Source organism: Acyrthosiphon pisum, chromosome A2 (assembly GCF_005508785.2).
Source record: "Acyrthosiphon pisum isolate AL4f chromosome A2, pea_aphid_22Mar2018_4r6ur, whole genome shotgun sequence".
NCBI classification, from domain to species: Eukaryota; Metazoa; Arthropoda; class Insecta; order Hemiptera; family Aphididae; genus Acyrthosiphon; species Acyrthosiphon pisum.
In genome coordinates this window covers 106,707,584-106,731,959 of record NC_042495.1, presented here as the reverse complement: position 1 = coordinate 106,731,959, position 24,376 = coordinate 106,707,584, and the positions used below count along the sequence as shown (strand labels likewise).

Genomic DNA, 24,376 nt, shown 5'->3' with positions numbered 1-24,376 from the left:
CCGATTTTATTTTTAAATATATGACAGAAAGAATTAATGTTATTAAAAAAACGAAAAATGTACACAGGGGCAATGTACCTATTGTTTTAAGATTCTATGGTGAGTTTTCCGAAAGAAAACATTTATTTCTTTTACAAAATCAGTTGTTTAAAACAATAATTATTGATCAACATAGAAAAAAAAAACTGATAAAATTCTGCAGATGCCTATAGTTAGGTGGTTGTATCTTGTAATATCAAAATCAAAACAAACAACGGTTTTGAGCGGAGATCGCGCATTGCTTGCAACATTTATTCTCATTATTTCGATGGTTGTCGACGGGGGCTTTTTTCTACACTGTTGAAACATGATCTCTCCAAAATTCTTTTTTACCTATATCGATTTCCGATCCTCAGATGTGCGTTTGACACGTAGATGTTTTAGTGCACTCCTGCCAGTACACCTCTAACAGTGTTAGTAGAAAAAGTCAGAGAAAAACTTCACCGTGAAACCAATAAATTCACTTTCAAATACGAAATTGTCTCGAATTTCGACCGTATACGTCGAATTAAGTTCATAAATTAAATAGAATCGTTTCGGATCCGGAAAGCGTGTGCATATGGCGTACCTATAATATATAGATCGATTTCGCTTTTTATTCACCTACTACGCGGTTTTAAATAATAATATATTCTCAAATAAGCCGCTGATCCTGCGGTTTGAACGTTTTTCGACCGAACGGATTTCTTTTATTCGGATTTTTTTTCCATCTTATTTATAATATATATTGCCTGTTTAAAGGTATTATGCGGGTTTTTTCTCCTGCGATTTTTAGTGAAGACAATTTAGTTAGTATTGAACGGTCGAACATACCTGCGCGTGTATCCTATCTTCTGTCTTCCTCTCACTCCGTTTCGCTTTCGGGTATCTAACTCCCACTAGAAAGAGCTGCAGAGATAGGAAAAAATCACAGTGGAGACGTCGCGTGCGGATAATATATACAATATAACCGTGTCCATACGCGGAGAAGACTTGGTCGGATAAATGATATGTGTGTTTTGGGTTAAGGTCAGGTACCTATATATATATATATAGGTATATACGCACACGATACCTTATACCCCGATGTGTATGTGTACGGTTTATTGCGTACGTTTTTGATTTGTCCACCGCAACGGCGGTGTACGTAATCCGGGGTTGTGATCGTAGGTACATATTGAATGACATTGAATTATGAATATTTACGAATAGCGGACGATATTCACGTTTGCGAGGATTCGTTAATTTTTCTATACGAATATTGTACGCGCTTGTTTGCCCGGCGATCGACGACGTGCGTCATAATATTTGCATGATAATTCCCCAAATGTCAGCGTCGCATGTATTGACGTCCATAATAATATAGTGTTGGACGTCGAAAGTCGTATTTTCTGCAGCCGGCGAAACTCTCCAACGCTATAATATTATGGCAAGTGCTGCCGCGAATGAACGGGTACGACGAATACAGTACATCACGATAGAAATAAACTATCAAAGTTGGAAATATTTTACGAAACTATCGCGTTGATTCATCAACTCGACTGGCTATAGGGAATATCTGCAGAGTTCCCTCATATTTTTCCCGAAACCGAACTAATAGGTTTATGCGATACTGTCAAGTATCGATACCTATTTGATAATAGGTGCCTACCTATTGCAGTTGCGAAGTTTACGACTCACGACTTCTGGAAAGTTAACATTGTTACGTCGTTGTCTGCCTTTGTAATCATCGTCAATGTTAGATAACTTAAATGAATAATTTACTCACAAGGCTTCCGGCCCGTAAAATTACCTAATCAATAAATAGACAAATGATTTAGGTTGGGTATACGTCACAGATGTACTACATAATATTGTACTACAAGACATGGTATTATTACGACTGCACAAAAACTATACGAATGGGACGTGAATTAATAAACAGCAAAATATGTCGTTTGTTCGTAGGATATTATACGCAATAGTTGTTATACATCAGACTACAGTTGTACGATCATTTGTATGAAATAATAATAGCATTGTCTCAGAGGGTCGCATAATGAAGTGTTCAAAATTCCGTGCGAATAATAATATTAATTATTCGTTTCCTGCGATTGATCTGAATGCGTAGGCACTACTTAGCTATTGACGATTTTCGATATATTTTTTAAGTCACCGAATAAAACAATACAAAAGTTTTCGATTGGTGAGCCGTTCCGCGAGGCTGATTAAATGGCACATAAATCTCTTGTCACGCCTTTTTAGCGCAATAATGCTTGTATATTTAGTGAGGCCTTTTTGGGAGTTATAAGAGAGAATGCACTGTAGGAAACTCATTAATCTATATCGAATTTTCGCTTTTTCATCAGTTAAACGGATTCAAAACAATATATGTAAATGTTTCGATTTTTAAAGTCTGAAAAATGAAATAAAATTTTTCACTTTTACTGTTTGAGTTTGTTTGGTTCGTATTAGTTAAGAATTTATCACATGCTATTCAACAATGACATTTTTTTTTTAGATACAGTAAGAATATACGAATTGTCTTTTTAGATATTATTATGGGTAGGTTTTTTATTTTTATTTTTATAAGAAAAATACAATCTATACATTAATAAGCACAATAAGTATATGTGAAAAAGGGAATAAAAAATAACATTATTGGGGTTGCGTGAATAATATGGGTTCACAATAAAAGTATTTTTCACTCTATGAACGCATAGATTGAAAATGGAACTTATTTTATTTATTGTTTTATTAGGTAGGTATAGGAATATTATTGTTTGCGTCAAAATTACAAACTGTCAATATTTTAAATCGATGACATTGCCGAAATTGCAAAAAAAAAAAAAAATGGTTTTTCAATAAAAAATGTTATATACCTAGGTAAAAGCTTAACTCAGAATTATTTTCTATAATATGATCAGACCCCGTATATATATTTCTATTAGATTAAAAAATAAAATATATTTCCAACTTTTAACATGCCCCCGCATACCGGACAACCAGCGTATTAAGTTAACAAGAGAAAAGCAGTTATTTTCTACCCCAATTCTAATAGTCTAATTCATTGAAAAATTTTACAGTTTACAAAAAATAAAATATATAAATAATGTCTGCAAGCATAAATACTTCAGTGATAATTCAATTCATCGAAGTGAATTACATATTAAGTAATACAAATTAAAGTCTGAATAATTATTATTGAATTATTATTGAATTATCTGGTTGCACTCTTGGAAAATATAATAATATGTAAATGTTATGTTCTATATTCTGAAAAATAAATACTCATCAAAATGCTTATAAATGTATTTTAATTAATGTGGATGGCATAATCACATGCCAAAGTAAGGGACCCAACTCATCTGCATTCTGCAACAGACGGCAAACATAGTTATATACTTGTTTTATTAAAAACATGATTTAATTAATACATTTTAAATCAAAATCTAATAATTTAGTTATATTACCACCTATTAATGTTTTATATTGATTATAAACACGTTTAATTCGTTTTATTCTCCACATCGTACAGTAGAAATACTCATCATACAAATATACAATATAGAAAATTCCGTGTTGTCGATTCGAATAAAATATAACATTTCGGTGTAAAATTCTCTTAAGATCTTTAGATATTGCTGCAATTATTATTGATCTGGAAATGTTTTGTAGAGCTTAAGTAGATAATCTGATCAGTGTATAAGAGTAAATATTTATAAATAGGTACCATACAAATGGTTTATGGCTATCTTAATTAAAATCGAGTACTGGGTTTAACACCCTGTGTGCATAAAGAAGAACTTACTGTCCATGTGCCGTCTGTTTTTATTCTCAAAAGTGACGGTACATTGTAACTTATATGTACCTTCAAATATCCGTATAAGAATAAAATGTCATTATGATACCGATATATAACTTCTTGCCGTAGCTGTATATGAGAATTCCATATGTAATATCACATAGAAGTTACTATTGAGAAGTTAAAATGATTGATGATATGTGACATAACCGAGAAGTTACAATAGTTACGTATAAATAATTGTTACATACATTTTCGCAACTAGGGGGGTGGGCTAGTGAGCTTAGTCCCCCTGGTTAAGATTTATCCCCCCCAAGAATATCCCTCATTGACTAATGGACTTCTGTCCATATTATTTTCCAATAATTGGACTTTTAAATATAGGTATTATACATAATATATAATACTAATCCATATATTATCGCACTCATACAAATTATTATATTAATATTATATACCTACTATTTCATTTTACTATCTTTTTAATATTTTTATTTTTTTACACCGCATAATAACTACATAATATTATTATTTTTACATGACTACATTCATTAATTTTAGGCATAAACATTGTGTAATATCAAATGTTTACAATTCATCATAGTATGATATGCATTTGTGTCTGTTTTCATTTATTCTTTAAAATAATATCGGGCCAAACTATAGTCTTAATGTTTTAAAAAATATGTTTTACATGGTTTCAAAACAACGTTTTTATTAAAAAATTATATTTTTAAATGTGACTTGAACTATTAAAAAAATTTGTTCAAAAACATTAATACTTTTTGAAATAATGAGTGTTTCATGATAAAAGAATCACCTTGTATAGGTACAATTTTACAATCCTTATTAGTTATTGCTGTAGGTACCACAAAATGGGGGGGGGGGGGGTATACGTGGAGTTAGTGATAATGCAAAAAAATTACCTACTATTACATAATATACCTTCTGACTGCTTATGTATTTTATATACACCCTATTACAATCCTCTTTTCATCTTGATAGGTAGTGTCCCAATAGGTTAGGCGTAGGTCCATAAATGTAGGGGTAGCCGGTTCGAATCTTCGTGAATCAATCGGCGGACAATTTACAGTTAATACATTTTTTTGCTTTTTTTCCCTAGACTTTGTGCACTTTATGCGAAGTCTATGTGATATCTCAAACTGATTTCTCATGGAAGTTACAATGTGATGAAACATAGATGATTATTTTGCGATATCTCATGCACTAACTTCTCAAAACCGGGCATTAAGCGTCACGGTAGTGTCTCAGAGTAGTCTCTGAGTCATAATTATTAACTTCACATGTATCAATGTGATTAATATGTAATGTCTATGAGAAAATATTTTGCACACAGGGAGTGTTATATAATATTATAGCTGTATTATATTATGTTCATATGTGAGCCACCCTACAAAAATAAAATATAAAGACCCCTCCCCCCAAGTCACAAGTAATCTATTGGTATAACTTTTATTGAACACGGTCCAACGGTCTGCAGTAGTATTTGACTATTTGAGTACCTAATACCTTTATGGAGGACAAACGAAGAAACATTAATTTATATAATATATATAATAAAGCTTAATATTATATTGGTATTATACCTCTACGTAATAACTAATAAGTGACTTATTACTTTATAACTATACATAAACCATAACAACTAATTTGAAAAACACCGCATCGTGTACGAGAGAATCAATTTTATTTAACAATTTCATTTATTGTTAGAGCTGAAATCGAAAATGTATTAAATATCTTTAAAATATAAACGTATTCTTGCAAACAATTTTTTTGTTTTGAACCACAATATAGAAGATATACTGTATTTATTCAAACATTTTAAACACAAGCAAATAAAATATTTGTATTGGCTGAAAATATATACATGTTCAAATAACTCGGAAAGCATATTATTATATTGTCAAAAACCATTGTCATTTTATGAGATTTCAATCACAGATGACCTTTCTATCATATAATACCTATAGTAGATCATACTATATGAATAAGGCAATAACGTCGTAGTAATGTAGAAATCGAAGAAAAGATTGTCGAAAGTGTACGCGGAGTGGAAGCGTATTATCGTTTATTGACTTTTTCTAATTCTCTTCATATTTCGGATTCGGATTCAGTCGGTTCAGCGGATAACAAAGAACCTATTGGTCTTGCAAAAGAGTGTGTTTTTGTTTATCTATTATTTTTTATTTTTTTTTAAACCCATTACTTGGCTAATCGAATGTTTAATTGTTTCACGCGATATTTATTTTATCGATTAGAAATTGGTCACAGATGGTCCATTAAAATGGTCATTTTTGAAATTTCCCACTAAATTCAGAAAACATTTTAAACAATATACTACCATACAACAGAAAATCAACAATATTAAAGTCTTATTTAATGAAATCATCATTGTCGTTGAATGAACATATGATATTTTGTCCGTTAAATTCTATAATAATAAATTTGAGATTCTTATTTCTTATTAAATGTTTATAAAATAAAATGTTTGCCAACAATTTTGGATACCTATATCGGGCTATATTAAGGTTAGTCATAGAGACAATTCTGAATATCACGTTTATTATGAAATATTTAGATAATAGAAGTAAAAAATTGTAAATTATATACATTTTGACTGAAAATTTCAACTGAAAAAAAACCATAACATTTTTAAATCTATCGTTTAAGCACAGACATTTAAAAATTTATTGAATACATATTCACGTCTATAATATAATATAGTTGAACAATAGTTGAGAATTTACATTTTCTTAAGTAACAATTTTATTTAATTATGTATAAATTAACTAAAATTAAAATTTTTATATTTATATATTTATAATTTTTTATTTTTTCACAATCTCGCAACACTAAAGATTAACTTTGAGATGAATTGCAGGGTTGTATGACTAAAGAAAAACACTTTAAGAAAAGTTCCTCGTCACAATTATTTACAAAACTTAGTAAGAAAATTTGTTAATGTGTACGTATAAGTAACATACTAATATTTAGACAAACTCAGAAGTCAGAAGTACTGAGTTGGTATTTCTTACATCCAGTAAACTATTCTGTTCTACAAATGTTCATCTTGCTTGTACGGATAGTGTTAATGAACAAATTTAAAACTTTTTCATATAAATACCTACATTAAAAAAAAAAAAAAAATTAAGTTTTAAAATAAAGTAGCTGAATATAAATTATAAAAGGACGTTGAAGATTTTAATTATCGTGTACAAATAATAATTATAGGTACTATAAATGTGTCTGAAGTTTACAAAAGCGGTAATCACTATGTAATTAAAATAGAGATATTTTTTCATGAAACTATTGAAAAGCCATGCCACTGCGGATTGTTTAATTGTAATAACAACTGGAAAATATATCTCGTTATATAATTTACAGTTGTAAGTACGAGAAATTCAAAAAATGTTCATATTTTGTTATGATGGAGTACCCTACTTATTATTTTTACGGTCAGTGGATAAGTAATATTAAATTATTGTAAGTCACATTATTTTTATTTCAGTAAAATATTAAAGCAAAAAAAATGATGTTAAAGAAAAGAATTTTTTGGTAGAAAGCTCAATTTTAAGCACTTGTTTTCGCTCTAATAACCCCATGGACATAATGGCCCTCAATAAACCTTAAAACGCCTTGTTGAATAAGCTACTTTTAAATTAGTTTCCCCGTTACAAAGTGTACAAGAAATGTCTATTGAAATTGGATTTCTTCGTCCGAACAACATTTGTTCAACGATTTTTCATAACGAGGAGTAATAGACTCACAATCTATGACGACAAATCTTTACGATATTTGAGTATTTATGGAATTAGTCCGATTCATAACTATATAATATATTATGTTATGGTATTTAAATCGATGGTAGACTTACAAAGCTACCGTGAAAGGAGTTTAGGTGTGGTAAACCGCAATAACTGCAGTAGGTTGCGATTGAGCATAAAACTATTTTTGCGACGTTGCCACATATCTATCATTTTGTTGACGTGATTGCCGTTCCCCAGAAAGCAGATTGGAAAATATTTTAGATTTGCAGAGTCTCTGAAGGGTAGAACGAATGCCAACCATTCCAAGCGCTTATATTTACACGAAATGCATTTCTGTCATCCCTGTTAGCTACCCACCCTTCAAGAGTGCTTAGATTTTCATGGCAATTCAGATGGTTATATTCGATTCGTAGAGTAGGTAGTAAAGCGGTGGCGCTGAGACGTAACTATATTCCTACAGAAATAAATACCCACCTACACTTAAGCATACTAATATTTTCCTCTTTCTAATAATAACACAGCACGGCATTTACGATATTTTGGCTTTGTTACTTCGTTCGATTGTCAAAATGGTTTCTAACACACGATCAAGCTTTGACAAATTATAAACAAATAATTATTTATGCTATATTATATTATGACATGACTGATGATACCTAAATAGTATATATTATAATATATTATTTTAGTTTCGTTTAGTTATTATTTATTTATTCGTATGACCGCTTCGTTAAAGTATAATAATTGGATTATTGATTACCTTATCAATTTATGAATTGTACTAATAAATATAATATTAGACGCGACGACACGAAAGAGTAGCGTACTTGGCGGGCGGGCCTTCGATAGGGATCTACACCCTATGTCTTTGAATTTTAAACAACAAAACTATAATTATGAATAATACATTAAGACGAGAGATTTGATTGATCGGAAATAATTGTTTTGTAACAAAACACAACTCACAAGAGTCGATTGGATTTAAATGCATACTTACTATAATTCGATATTATTTTATCAGAATTGATCTTCTGTTGGCGGCACCCACGCGGTGCTTCGTTAATTAGGATTATATCCCTTTGTAGTCTCGTAGATTTATTTGTTTTAAATTAAATTTTATACGTTTATATTATTATTTATTAAACAGTTTCCTAAGAAATACGAAGTATATTTTAATATTGTACCTAATACATGCGTACCTATTCGAAATAATTTATTAATGTTTTAAATATTATTTCATAGTGAAATAATCATTTCGTTTAAAAGTTAAAAGTAAAAAGTCTAAAACTTTTTTAATGAAACTCTTTATGGTTTTCATTGGATTTCTATTGAAGCTTTAAAATTATAATGTACTTTTTTTTTAAATTTGAATATCTTTTGAAGAGCAATCATGTTTGATATTGACTTTATATGCGTTATGATATCTCTATTGTTTTAGATTATCTGTTGTTGAATTTCAAAAGGCACAGATGTTTAAGGAGTTAATAACTTTATAAGTAGAAAATTGAAGTATGTTCAAGTACTTAAAATAGTATTTTTTTTGTTGTAATTGTAATTACTAATTACATTTTTGAAATTAACTGGTTAGCTTGTCGCTGTAAATAAATAAATAGAATGGATTTCCTTATTACATAAAAGGTAAAATAGTTTTTGATGTAAGTATATAGAATACTTTATTTTATTTGGTAATTATGGTTCTATAAACAATATTTGTCAAGAATATACAGAAAGGTAAAAAAAATTATCCTTACTCCTTAATAAGATCGATTTTTACTCTACAATATATTTGCGCCCAGCTTAAAATAATAAAATGTATTTGCTAAAACAAATCACTAAAAAATTTAAGTTATATAACTACCCGTTTTGGTAAGGAAATACTTAATAATCGCTGGACCAGATAAACATGAAATTATTTCTATTTTTGAAAGTTTACATATAACTTACTGTTGAATGCTAGCACTAATTTTGTAACGCTGTTATACAATTTGTATGTTCCTGTGAATATGTCAAATTTGAGTTACGGCGTAGAGCAAAGCCTACCTACTTTTATTTCTGCTAAACAATAATTTCAACTATGGTTGTCATTTTCCATTTAAAATGAAATACGATTTTCATCCGTATAAAATATACCATTCATACTTTTTCCGTTAATTTTTATACTGAACAAATTGAATTACTCTTATTTCTGTCACTTTTGGTAGCGGGATACATCAGGTAAATTTAAATTAACGTCAACAATTGAAAAACATTAATTATTAACATTAAATAATAAAAAATAAATCTATATTAATAAAAGGCAATGTGTGTGTGTGTGTGTGTGTGTGTATGAGTGATCGAACTATGGTCCTCTAAAGTTTAGTAAAATATGCATTAATACTTTAAGATACATCCTGTTTAATATATTTATTCTGTCCGTGTGTGAGTATTCAAACTCCTACTAAACGGTTACACCGATTTTGATGAAATTGTTTGTGTACTTGAGTGGGTCCTTGAATGGCTTAGATTTACAATTGAACCCGATGGGCCCAACCCGGGGAGGTGTTCATAATACAGGGATTTTGAGGTTTACGATGGAAATTTTTTTTTCTACATGGCTGCTATTGGTTAATCGGTCAGATTAAGTACAAGTATGCATCAAATCGAATTTTCGGACATTGCCTACCAAACTGGCTGAGTCTCACTGCAGCTTACTGAGTTACGCGCAAAAGGAGTTGAAAAATCACAAGTTTGTTATTAGTTGTAATTTTTTACGGACAACAAAATGTGCGGGATCAGCTAGTATAATATAGATATTTAATAATTGATAGTAAAAAAAAATTGATATATATATATATAATATACGAGTATATACATGTTTTAATCTTCATAATAAGGCGACGCGCGTTCGTTGAATTATTTTACCAATCCGACGTCATATACCGAACAACGACGAAAATTAGTACTATACATGTAAATTATAATAACCTGCACCCAGTGGCCATCGATATTGTGGTTTAATGGTGGACATTGAAAGCTAGTTGTTTAGCACCAACAGCAGTCACACACGACATTTCATCCTAGACTGCAGTATGCGGTCATCGCGGTAGAGTGTGGGCAGGAAAATAAATCGTAAAATTATATGGTTGGTATAATATGGTATACCAATTTACGCGGAAGTACACATTGTATAGGCAACCTTTTGCGGTTCTGTAATGATTTAGTTAAGACACCGTTTGGTAAGCGATTTTATACGCGAATAAATTGCGGTTTTATCGTCGAAATATTTACGCCGAAAATGCGCGTAAATTCAATAATTTTATACACACGCGGTGAAAACGGCAGGCAGCATAAACTATAGAATAGGGTCGACTTGACCTGCAAACCATCTGGTAAACTCGACAGTTAATATACTACCGGGGGGGGGGGGGGGGGGTTAAAGACTATTTCCGGATAAATTGTGCACCGCCACCTTATGGAAATAATAATCATGTTAGGCTTGGCCTATACTATCGAAAAAAATATTAAGGACGATAATTTATCATGATGGTTTTACACTTTCATCGACGATCTTGACGATTGTGTCGAATCGTTATACTGCAATTGGTTCAGAGGCTCCATGTTATTATGGGTTTATATTATAAATATATATTGTACACTTTATTATCGGTGGCGTGCCGATAGTTTTATTTTATTGTCGATTTGAAACTCGACTACCTACCTATTTGAACTTCCCTGTTATTACATTATCTTATATATAAAATTCTCGTGTCACAGTGTTAGTCTCGATACTCCTCCGAAACGGCTTGACCGATTTTTATGAAATTTTTTATGCATATTCAGTAGGTATGAGAATCGGCTAACATCTATTTTTCATACCCCTAAGTGATAAGGGTTTTCCAGAAAAAAAAAATAAAAATATTATTATTTACGATAGAAATATTTGTTTATAAATGGTTGCTATTGGTTATATATATAAAAAATAATATTATTATTAAAAAAATAATAGTGTATTATATATTGTTTGCTATATTGGTTAATCGGGCATGTTTGTTGATTTGTATTATTATTTTTTGTCAATATATATATATATGAATGTTTGTGGATAGATTAGACCACCGGGAAGAAGATAGGCTAATTGAAAAAGGGTTAAATTTGTTAAGTTTTTTTTACTCATCGGATTTTAGTACGGTTAGGTTAGGTTTTTGTATTAATTGATTATATTAATCCGTCTTAGGTGGAATTAAGTAAAAACGACAAACTTGGTATAACTTTGATATTTTAGAGTTAAATCAATAAATCATACATTTACGTACAAACAGCACGGGGTCCGCGATCTACCGCAGGTAGATTGCCTACCTGATAACGTACTGCTGTGAATCAGAATTTTTATCCTGGGCAACAGAAAAGTTAAGATAAATCTAGAACATCACACACCAAATATTAAATAATGCATTGAACAAAGTTTGAGTCATATAGGTACAGTTTGTACATTTAACGGGTAACGAAGTGCACGGGATCAGCTAGCATATATATATATATATATAAACATATTTTTTTTTAAAACAATAAGAGGATACTTTGTTCTTATTTTTAAAAATTATCATACTTTACATGTTATAAAAAATGAATAATTTAAATTTACCAAGCAACTGACCAGTTGTTAACAAAATATTTATATTTGTGAATTGCAAGTATGTATCTAGTACGATGTATCTAGCTTTAAATGTAGATAAAAACCATCACCGAATACTATTATAATGCTACTTAGGGTTATATAGTACTAAAAATCTACATGTATGGATAAGGACTAAGGATTTGCGCCAAAACTACTACTTATAGAACGGTCTAAACTAGACCAGTATTCATTGAATATTTGCGCACCAGTTCAACGATGTATTTATAATGTATTTTTATGGTTAGCAAACCAAACACGTAGATACGGACATGTCCCGCAATAACGTAGGTAATACTATTCTGGTCCCGAGAGGTATTTACCAAATAAAAACTTTATGTCCGTTTATTTCCTTTTGTCGCTTTGAAAATAATAAATAATATTGTATCGCCCTCTTGGTCATGAAACGCGGAGACGGTTCCGGATGGCGGACACTTAAACTGCAGTCTCGTGACATGCAACAGAGACGTTATATACCTGCTTATACATACAAGTTCTGGGTAGTGTCTTCGTACAAGAAAACGTTATTTTTTAACCGAATTGGTTCAATATATTGTTTGAAGAACATTGATAATAAAATAAAATATTATTTATGAAATAGGTATCCATATAATTATCATTTATTTGAGAAACGACTAAGTCACAAAGTATCACAAATTTAGATAATGCGCGGAATGTGTTATCAAATGATAGACGGATCATGTGTGAACATTTACAAAATAAATACTGAATTTTAAGACTGTGGCACTTCTGTAAATCATCAGTGTGGAAGAGAAATTACGTAAGTTCTGGACTTGAAAAATTTTAATAAAATTTCATTATTGTCAACTACGCTTATTTTGGTATGAAGGTAAGTCCAGTATGAACCATTAGTAATTCAGCCAAGAATTGACACCACGGAGAATCGTTTATTGTAGAAACATCGTAAGTCCAAAAACTTCAAATGGACCCCCCCCCCCCACAAGGTCAAATAAAGTTTTTTTTTTTAAATGTGTATCTTGCGGAGTTCTATCCATTAGATCTCACGGTTTATCTACCATATATCACTGGTAGCGTAAAAACAGTTTTTACTTGTTATCTCCGAATCACCTTTTTGTGACTTACGTCGTCTCTCAAATAAATGGTTCATATTATTTTAATTCATTAAAAAAAAAACATTTTTATTCATACAGTTAGGTACTATTAAGAAACTATTAATCGATACCATTAATAGTATATTATCAATTAAAATATATGCATTCATACACATTTTACTATGAAGAGTGGGCGAGAAGGCGAGGGAGGGCAAAACATTTTGATATTATTATTAAATATTGAGTAGTATTAAATGTATGTATTATATAAATCAATTATCTTACAGCTTGTAATGCTATAGTATTGTACTATTATATAACAGGTATTATAATATAGGCTAAAGGGATAGCTGACCAGTATAATATTGACGAATAGTATTGGATATTTTTATACGATCGTATGATGAAGATAAGAAGATTACATAAACGGAAGCCAATATTTATGCAACATATAAAGTGTGTAATATAATATATTATATTATTGTTTTAATTTAATATAAATTATTTTGCGAGCGAGCGTGTTATTGTGCAATTTACAACCTACCTACCTAGACGCATAGAACAACCAACTTGTTTGGCATTATAGATTTAGCATATGAAATATTCAAAGAATAGAAATGAGCTGTGAGCGGTGACACTCGAGTGCTGGAATACTGTAATCACGTCCCCGGACATAATATCATTATACAGATAATAAAATAAAACGCTTTAAGGCCGTGAATAAAAGATACCTAGGTAGCCGTAGTATAGGTGCATGTAAATCGTTTAAGCTCGATCGCGGAGATATCGATTGACGATCGCCATTAAAATATACTCACTCTGTATATGCGCATTATTCGTGTGTATTGTGTATTATTATAGATGGGTAATCCGGACGATCAATCTTGTTCCGTCCCGGTACAAATAGGCACGTTAGCAAACACCCACACAACCATGATAATATATCATATATATAATATATATATATATATATATTTTTTAGGTAGGTATATGTACAATATAGTGTCACGAGGTACAAGCGTGCGCTCATATTATTATCGTATATACGGCGAGACAACCATAACGCACAATAATAATATAATATATATTAGATTGTTGCTCGCGAACATTAATAATATAATATAGACCATTATTATTATAGTCGCGACGAGTACATTCATGACGAATGGTGCGTGTATAGGGTGAGGGGGGGGGTGTAGGGATGATGTGACTATTACGCGTGTGGTGTACATTTATTCCATATATACATATAGGTATATATATATATATATATATATCGTATGTATGCACAATATATACATAACATGTTTATTATATATTATATAATATAATCTGTACAGCAGCTCGTGGTCCGCGACCGGAAGGGCGCGGAAGATTAGTCGGTGTTAAGCGACATCTGCTGCTTCCGTCGTATAATAACAACACTACCGGTCCACGCGATGACAATTTAATATATATAATATTATGCTATATGCATAATATAATATAGTGTTATTAAATAGTATTCATATGACATATAATAAAGTACTGGTTTATACATAGGCGGTTAATAGTCATTTTATATTATATGATGGCCATCGCAAGTCAGGAGACTACTAGGTATTAGTGTTTGAAAATTTTATGAATTTTAAAAAAAAATTAAATATGTACACGCGTGAAACATGTGTGAAATATTTCAGTATTTTAATGAATTTTGTTTTATTTTTAAATAAGTTTTATATTCACATATTATTTCCATAAATTACTTTCATAATTGTATGGTACCTATATGTAAACCTAACCTTTGATATTATACATTTAAAATGGTTTTTTTAAATTTTTAAATATTTTAATGTTTAAATGGTACAAGTAGGTACACAATATTATACATGTATATTGTATACCTACTGAATTCTTACATTAGAATTTGGAATACTGAACGTTGTGTTAAAAAAATTAAAAAAATAGTGTTTTTATTTGTGTTAAAAAAATTTCAATGTTTCATACTTCAAACACTAACTACCATATTATATTATATGATAGAGGATCAATATAATAATTTTATAGTATTCGGAGTACGGCTTACCAACACAGGTTCAGCACCTTGGCGTCCTCCGTATGGTTGCCGCTCATCTCTTCGCGGACCAGAGACATGAACTGTGCGGTGCACGAGTCCCAGTCCGAGTTGATCGCCCGGTAACAGTCCGTATACTTCAAGTAGTCTGCAACACGTTAAACAGTATAAATCGAATTTCGATGTGGTCGTGCATAAAAATAATATTCAAAGATGGCAGATGTCTATCCCCGTGTGTACCGTGGTGATACATAACTTATTTTTTTTAAACGAAAATCAATTTTTTAACCGTAAATTATCGAGCAGTTCATTTTTTCGATCGATATTTTTAGTCGTGTCATTAAATTATGTGTAGGTACGTTCATTTTTCTAAATCGAAATTCGAACACGTAGTCTCTGAGTTATTATACTTATTAATATGTCTATGTTACAGCAATAATGACCGTTAAACGGAAAATAACATTATTCACAGGTCATTAACGGTATTGAACAAATACACAGGTAGGTAATTATCGTTTTAGACCAGATATTCACGCCACTGACCAAATTATAACCTACCAAGGTGATAATCGGTATAAATCGAAAATATTAACGTACGTGTAGTTGGCCCCCCTCCGTGTCTAAATTATTTGAAAGTTATGTTGTGCTGTTGAAGTGATAAGCACAAAAATTAAAAAAATTCTACTGACAATAATTAACTCCAACAAATTGGGGAATGCTTCAATAATGCCCATTAAACCGAGATTGAAATTTGTATTGAGAAAATTCAAAACTAAAAAGTTGAGACATTGGAGTACAATTTTAAGAAAACTTACTTTAAAAAAAATACAAAATTATGCCTTTAGTTTGAATTGCGATGTAAACATTTAAAAAATATGTTCAATGAAGTAATCCGGTTAATAATTTACAGGAAAAATGGTGATTCTGAATTCAAAATAATAAATTGGTATCACCCACCACAGGACACTCCTTAAATGCTTTCCAAAACTAAGTATTTGAAAACATGACCCTTAACTCTTAAGTATATTTAAAAGTTCCAAAAATCAGAATTTGAATACATTTATTATAAAAGGAAAAATTGGGGTGGACACTGGACATATTAATATAGGCAATATTATACTTGGTGAATTACCTTAAGGTAATTAATAAAAAAAAAAAAAATTGTATAATTTATTTATAATATTCAGCGTTAAGATCGCTCGAGGCAATCTCTAAATCAGAAGTTAAAATACGTATTATGATAAAGATGAGATGCGCGTATTTAGTAAATTTAAAGTTAAAAAAAAAAATAATTTGATATTTCCTAAAATTTCCTGAGATATTGACAGCCGGTTCATGAGATAACCATCCCGTATAGTATACGACCCTCAGATAAATTTTATCCGGTCCGTACATAATGTGAAAAAAGTAAAACCGATAATTAAGTACATAGGTAATTGTTTTTAAAGTTTTCTATATTAAACCTTATTTTGAGACTTCACATAAATCATTTGCCGAAAATGTCCAGTAATTTGTGAACTTCGTAAATCAAAAATTGAGAAGTTTTATAACCCAATGTTCTATTTATATTATAATTATTATAAATTTGTATTGTATTTTATTTAATTAAGTAAATATTTTATTTTATTTGCACTAAGCTACTATGTTATTTTTGCATTATAATATAATATGTTAAGAATATTTGCTTTGAATTTTGATGGCCCCCGAGCATTTTCAAAATTCCTTATGTGGCCCTCCAAAAATATTAATTGGTGACCCCTGCCGTATTCGATAAAAAATATTCCCCGTGAAATTATTATATATTTTAAGGCTGTGCCATTGCTATATATTATAAATATTATTATTTTTTCAGTACTTCCGATGTCGTTACAAAATTTGTTTCGAGATAATAATCATTTGACTTCGCTATGCAAAGATGAGTGGCGCGCAAAGTTTGAAAAAAAAACTTAACAACCGTGGAATTGGATTTCACTCGACGACTAGTGTGTGTTTTCAAAGTTTGTCGACAGTTAAAATCTAAAACGCAAGAGGGAGGGGAAAAAAGTCTCCCACCAAATCGAACGAAAACGGATTTACCTGCGGGAATCGAGCTGGGACGTATTTATATTTTCCGCGGTACGGTCGGTGTGTATATTATGTTTTTTTTGTAAGTACCGAATAACTTCGCTATCGTTCGTACCTATGAGTGTGTTTGTGTGCGTGTATATATATGTATAACACATATATAAACCTTACATATATAGGTAAATGTACCTATATATGTATATACGCGAACAAATATATACAATATACCTATTGGTTTGAAGCGGGACATTGTCAGATTTCTTTACTATTTTTATTTTTTTGATTTTCCACGCACGCGGAAAAGTCGAAGTGTATACCTACCTCCGTTGTTGTTGTCTTAAACGCAAACGTAATTTATATGGAAATAGATTTCGGGTGCCTACTTATAATAATCTACATATAATGTATATACATGACGTAGGTATATAGTATATTGTTATGTATCGACGTACCATTTTATACAGAAAGCACTCTGCAGTAGGCTCCTATATATACCTACCTAGTTGCTACTTATATACGCCTAAAGGTGCAGTTTGACGATCGTCGTAATGGCGGTAATAATATATTAGGTATTTATTATATTTTTAAATAAATCCTTTGATCTCATTGCTGCTTACTATAGCTATAGAGCGATTTCTTGTACCTAGTTTATTAGATATATTATGAAATACGACTACAAAGACTCGGCTACAAAGACTTACAGTCTCGTAAAATGCTAATGGCTTAAAAAATCACATACGCATCGTTAACTCGAAACAGTATACGCCATATTAAATATAATAAACGTATTGAATATACTACAACTTTTAGACAAACCTTATCGACCAAAATACCAAATAATATAACGTACATAGTTTTATAATATTATTGATTATTTATTTTATATTTCTTAATCCTTATACTAGTATTTAATACTAAATTGATATATATGTATTGCAATTTTGTAAAATATCGATAATCCACGTGAAAAATTTGAAAGCATCAGTTCCATGTCTGACCATAAGTCCTGTTTTTGTACAGAACCCTCTTAAAACCAATTTGGGCTCATGGATTTCAGTTGTGGTGGAACACCAAAAAATCAAATACAAATAAAATTCAATTTTTTCAAAACAACGCTTTTCGAAAACTAATATTAAAGCCCCTCCCTACGTATCAAACATAACATTACACACGAATCCAAAATTGAAAACCGTAATTGAAGAAACCAAACGTATCTGTAATGGATCTCGTCATGATCGTTTATCATCTCATCCAAATCCACAAATTCAAAACTTATCATCTTTTATCAGTTCTTGGTAATCCGCGTAAACTCCTGAAGCGTAAATCATGCCGTAATCTCTTACTATAATAATTGATAAACACGTCATAAATGGCTTCTTTCGTCACTTTAATGAGTTTTTTCCTGTCGCACATTTTATTCACGTATCACGTAGGTACCTATGCTTATTGTGTCTGTTTGACATAAACTATACAGTTATATACATAACAGAAAAAAAAGAGATGTTTATACATTATTCACCATTTGCTCGATTTAACATATATACACTCATTGTTTTAAAAACTATTAACATTGTTGAAAATATTCTAATATTTATAATAGTCATAATAATAAGTCGTTAAAAACAACTATTTTACTATTCTTTACTTTTCTTAACGACGACATGCATTTTTAATTTTTAATTCCAAAACAGAATATTTTTTGGTATATTAAGATGTATAATAATGGAATTTAGGACGAGTAGTTTATGAGTTATTTAAAGTTCAGATGAGCAGAGTGGAGTGGTACACAGTGGTTCCCCTCAAAATATTGGTCCACTACTCCACTCATCTAAAACTTTAAATACCCACTTATGAAGTTATAGCTAATGAACTACTTTTATTTTTATAGATCGAAATACCCCGAATAATGTTCTGCTTCAGAATATGAAATTAAAATAAATAGAATTTTTTTTACAAAAATGTTGTGTTGGAATGACTTAAAATTATGAACTTGTAAGAAAATTTTAAAAACGTTTTTATTTTCTGAAATGTTGATTATCTTACGTCAAATGGATGCCCCCGTAAAAACACTAACTCTGAATGTATCTCGGTGACCTCTGAAATCCACCCTGCCAAACCAAGACGTGCCCCACGATTACCGAGCAACTATTTTAAGTGTTATTTTAGTTCGAGTAAATTTGACTATAATTGATTTTAAATGTCTCAAATAATATGTTTTTAATTATAAAAAATGCTTTCAACTTTCACGGGCACTAGGTACATAATGTGTTTTTTGTTTCAAACAATGTCTTAAACGATTATTTATGTAAGCCCTGCTGTTACACTATGATGGAAATATATTAGTTTGCATATACCATGACTTTAAATTATTAATTGTCCACAAAGCTTTTTCTCGGACGACGTTTTTCCAATAAAAATGTTAACTTGTTATAAGCACGGGTTTTTTGAATACATTTAATAAATTACATGACTTTTAAGACAGGGTCGTTCAATTCATAGGTTGAAAATTAAAATTATGTTAAGATTACCTGCAGTGTTTTCGTTTGTATGGAAAAAAAAAGTTAGTAATTAGTCTAATTAATTATACACGAACCTGTTGAATTACGTATATTTTAAACACGTATTGGTGCATATTCTTATTCACTGCTACCATATTGATGATTAATACTAAACCAACGAAATATCGACAGAGTATAATATTATCATAGTCCTCTAGCTACGTCTATAGCTGGGTATACTTCTCGTTTAACTCATTTCCACACAAACCTGTATCGTGTTTTATAACATTTAAATCAATATTAAATCATCGTTACAAATATTGGAACTAAGAATATTTATAGTGTTCCGATAAGAATTATTTACGAGTGCAATTTTATAAATTTAATAATATACTTAATTATCTCATATACAAAACAAAAATAAATTATAATACAAAAACTAAGAAGTAACTATAAATTACCATCGTAAAAATTTAACACATTGATGTGATTAAAATATTTAAGGTCCATTAAATTAAATCACTATGCATGGTTTTAGAGATGTCTTATGCATAGATAGTTAAAATATTTAGTTACCTAATTTTAATCTTGTATTTAATCTTTTTAGCTTTAAAACCAAACATTTTATGTCTTATAAAAATAATAAAATACATAACTTAATAATATGATAATATTATAATACCAATGTAGTCGTGGAACTATTATAAATGCAGTAATAATTTTAAGCTTATTTTTTAACATAAATATATTTTTGGATACAAATATTTTTATTTTCTAATAGATTTTGTTCTTGTAGATTTTTTCTAACGATTTGTTTCCTGCCATAGCGAATAAAATGAATAAACTAACCTAATTGTAAAACTGCCCATATGCGAAAATTACAGAGGGGTAAGCATCCTTGCCCTCCCAAAAAATATACAGTTTTTAGTTATGTAGGATCGAAGCCCCCCCCCCCCTATCGATGTTAAAAATGTTAAGCCCCCGGACAATTTAATGGATTTGCGCCTATGCCTAATTCCACTAGGTGTACCTATATACAATCAATGGTTGCTTATTAATACATATATTTTATGATTCATACATAATCTTCGAAATGGATAATATTGTGTAGCCGTGTTACGTTTATGTCAAGCCATACATTTTTTTTAAAGTTTTTCTCATCAACCCATTATATTTTATTATTTTAATATAGATAGACGAAAAAATGTAGACTTAAAAACATTTATATATAATTCCTAGTCTGAAATGGTTTACGTACTACATAAAAAGAAAGTCCAGACTAACAAAAGTTTTTTTAGAACCATGGTTTTCTTTTCTAACTGAGATGGTTATTCAGGTGTCCACTGCGTTATCATTGTTAATTGTTTTACACGATTTACTAGAAAATTAAAAATGAAAAATTCCAAAAATGAACTCATTAGAGTACCGCCTGTGTCAAATTTTCAATCCAAGTAGGAAGGCTATATATGAAACTTTTGCTGTAGGTATTCTTGCTCAAAACAATTTTCACTGAACATACTAAAAAAGCTTATTACTAAAATGTGTCATTACTAAACCAATATATAGTTTGAGGACGTTATACTATGTTTCTTATTTTTATTTTCGTATACAATCGTTCAACATAGCAAAAACGCATTGACGCAGATTGATCATCAATGGTTATGAAAGGATTTCCAACCTGGTGTAGGTAAATCTATTATAAAAATGAATGAAAATAATATTAGTTTCGAGGGCATCGAATAGCTATTTTTTTTTTATTATTATTACTTTATCGAATAAAATAATTTAATTTTGGGAATGAAAGGATCTTCATGCTGGTTGCCTATTTCAGACTGCCATAACTTTTTTCATAAATGAATATTTTGAAAATTGTTTACACGAGATTGCACTGAAAATGTCGTTTTTCATTAATTTACTTAATAGTAATAGGTGTTTCGCTGTAAAACCACTTCAGATAATAATTTTATTCATGCGATCGATTAACGTGGCCATGTATTTCCTGTACGTTTATCGTTTACTTGAGTGAAAAACAGAATATCTATCTTTTTAAATATAACAACCCTTTATGTGACGTCCTTTTAAAAATAGAATACAAAATGATTTGGTTATATATTATGTACGTATTGTAATAAATTATATTGTTCTGTCATAAATGTTTGTTAAGTATTATATTCAAAACAAGGGAAATGTTAATATTATTAAGGTTCGATGGGATTGTATATTTTGCAATAATGTAATGCATTTAAGGATTTGCAAAAACCATAATATTATAATAAAAATAATATTATTATTCATTGGAATTCGGAATTGCAACATTGAAAAATAAAAACTGTATAAGCTTCAGAAATATAGTTACAAATTATTTACTTTCGTCATCCATTAGAAATATATAGTGTTATATAAATTTATAGCATTTCTAAGTTCTAACAACCGCTATAATAGAGGTAGGTTATAAAACGTAAACTTTGGACTATTTAATAAATTAGAACGGTCTTATTCCATCGCAATATTTTTCTGGTTTCTCTATAATACTGAACGCAAAGATTTTTTTTCCAATTCAAAAATAATTAAGCTCTGAGAAAATGTATAATTATATGTTGACTTGACTAAATTATTGGTTATTTTTCAAAGGTAAAAACCAATAGAAATACCTAATTTATTCCTGGACCCGCAAACAATCAATTTTTGAAGTAATAATTATACTATTCTGAATGCATTCTAGTATATTTTTAATACAAATATATAACGAGAAAAGTTTAAACTGTCAAAAACTTGATATTTAAGTCGTCATTTACCATTCTGGTAGGTAAGTACATATTTGTTGTTTATACTTTATAACGTTTATTATAGCACACAATATTTTGTAATTTAAATTAATTTATTGATTTTATTTGTACGCTTACGGATTGTAAATAGTTATTTTGGCGTTTCTCAAATACAAAATATATTCCAGCAATTAATAATAATAATATAATATACGGGACCAGCATTTACAAAACTTTGATCGGAGTTAATAGCGTGTAACCGGCCGGTATATTGTAAATCAGTCATAAATCCGCACGATTTGTCTGACAATTCTGTCAGCCTGTTTATCAATACAGAAAACAGCCATAATATATTATGTTTTAATTATTACAAACCGTATAAGCGTCATTAATTTTACTATGTAATATATTTATTGAATTTATTAAAATGTTTGGCCATATAAAATATTAATTTCAATTTTAGCCAATTACCTAAATATTTATGTTACAGAAGTACTCTTTGACTGTTTAGGGTAAAAAATATAGCGTAAATAACTACCTACCTACTGATGGTTGAAAAAATATTTAATTATTCACTGATGGGATTTCATACTTTTGACTTTCGTCGATATTATTATTAAAACACTGTTTAATATTATATGATCGATGTAGATAATTTTATTTACTTATTAAACCTTTTATTGTGCTTACAAGTTTATTTATTTATTATAATTTGTATTATTTTGAAACTTGTGAAATACTATAAGAAGTGAACGTTAAATCATATATACTTATCATATAAATAAATAAATAAATATTATAATTTATCACTATATCTACCAACGACCTTCGATACAATACCCACTCGACTACATATAGATGTAGCTATAGACTATATTATTTGTTTAGTAATAATTAACATGGGTACAAAACTTTGACCATTTTATACTTTTGAACCACTTGATGTGGTTAGGCTAGGAGGGTTAGTCAAATGCAGAATAATATTATAAACTACCTACCCAATATTTTAAAATTGATCATCAAGTTGTTGTTATTTTAACGTTTTCAATAATTTTTTATCGTACCTAATCGACCCCAAAATGTCGGTTGCCCGGTCGACGGTTTAATAAAGACAAAAAGGCCTACATATATGCCTACAGTACATAACAAACAAACAGCGATAATTTAATCACTAGTTTTTTGGACTTCTGGAACTGAAGGTAGGGATATTAAAAAACCGGCCAAAAAATGAAATAAACACGTTTAGATTTCTAAACCTAATCGATGTTTTTGAAAAAAAAAGTTATTGGCTCTATGGTTTACTTCCAACTTTGTTCCGTTAATTTTGCCAATGTTGTACTAAGTTCAGAATAAATCGTAGGTTAATTTTTAGCTAATATTGGGTTTTACACATTACACAAGAATAACGTGTTTATTATAATAATATTATGTATACATTGGCTGTACTGTCTGTACTCAATAAATGTATTATATTTTGTTACCAGGCATACTCACCATCCCAATCATATTATCACCCAATTATCATCCCCAGCTATTACAAGAAATCTCAAATGAAGGCTAAAAAGACAGATGGTATATTGACTTGTTTATCTAAAAGAAAAATTGTTACCAACCAAAATAGTATCTCCGTACCAGTACTGGTTAGGGTACTGGGGGGCTCCTTTCCTCCTTTTTCCATG

The 24,376-nt window shown here is 29.9% G+C and overlaps 1 protein-coding gene across 1 annotated transcript in view; it reads right to left on the bottom strand.

Moving 5' to 3' along the window:
- The window catches only part of LOC100166998 (uncharacterized protein), a 79,957-nt gene that overhangs the window by 10,913 nt on the left and 44,668 nt on the right, over positions 1 to 24,376 (bottom strand). The window contains exon 4 of the mRNA NM_001246067.2: positions 15,383 to 15,518. Within this exon, the coding sequence (NP_001232996.1) occupies positions 15,383 to 15,518 (136 nt within the window). The remainder of the gene's footprint in view (positions 1 to 15,382; positions 15,519 to 24,376) is intronic.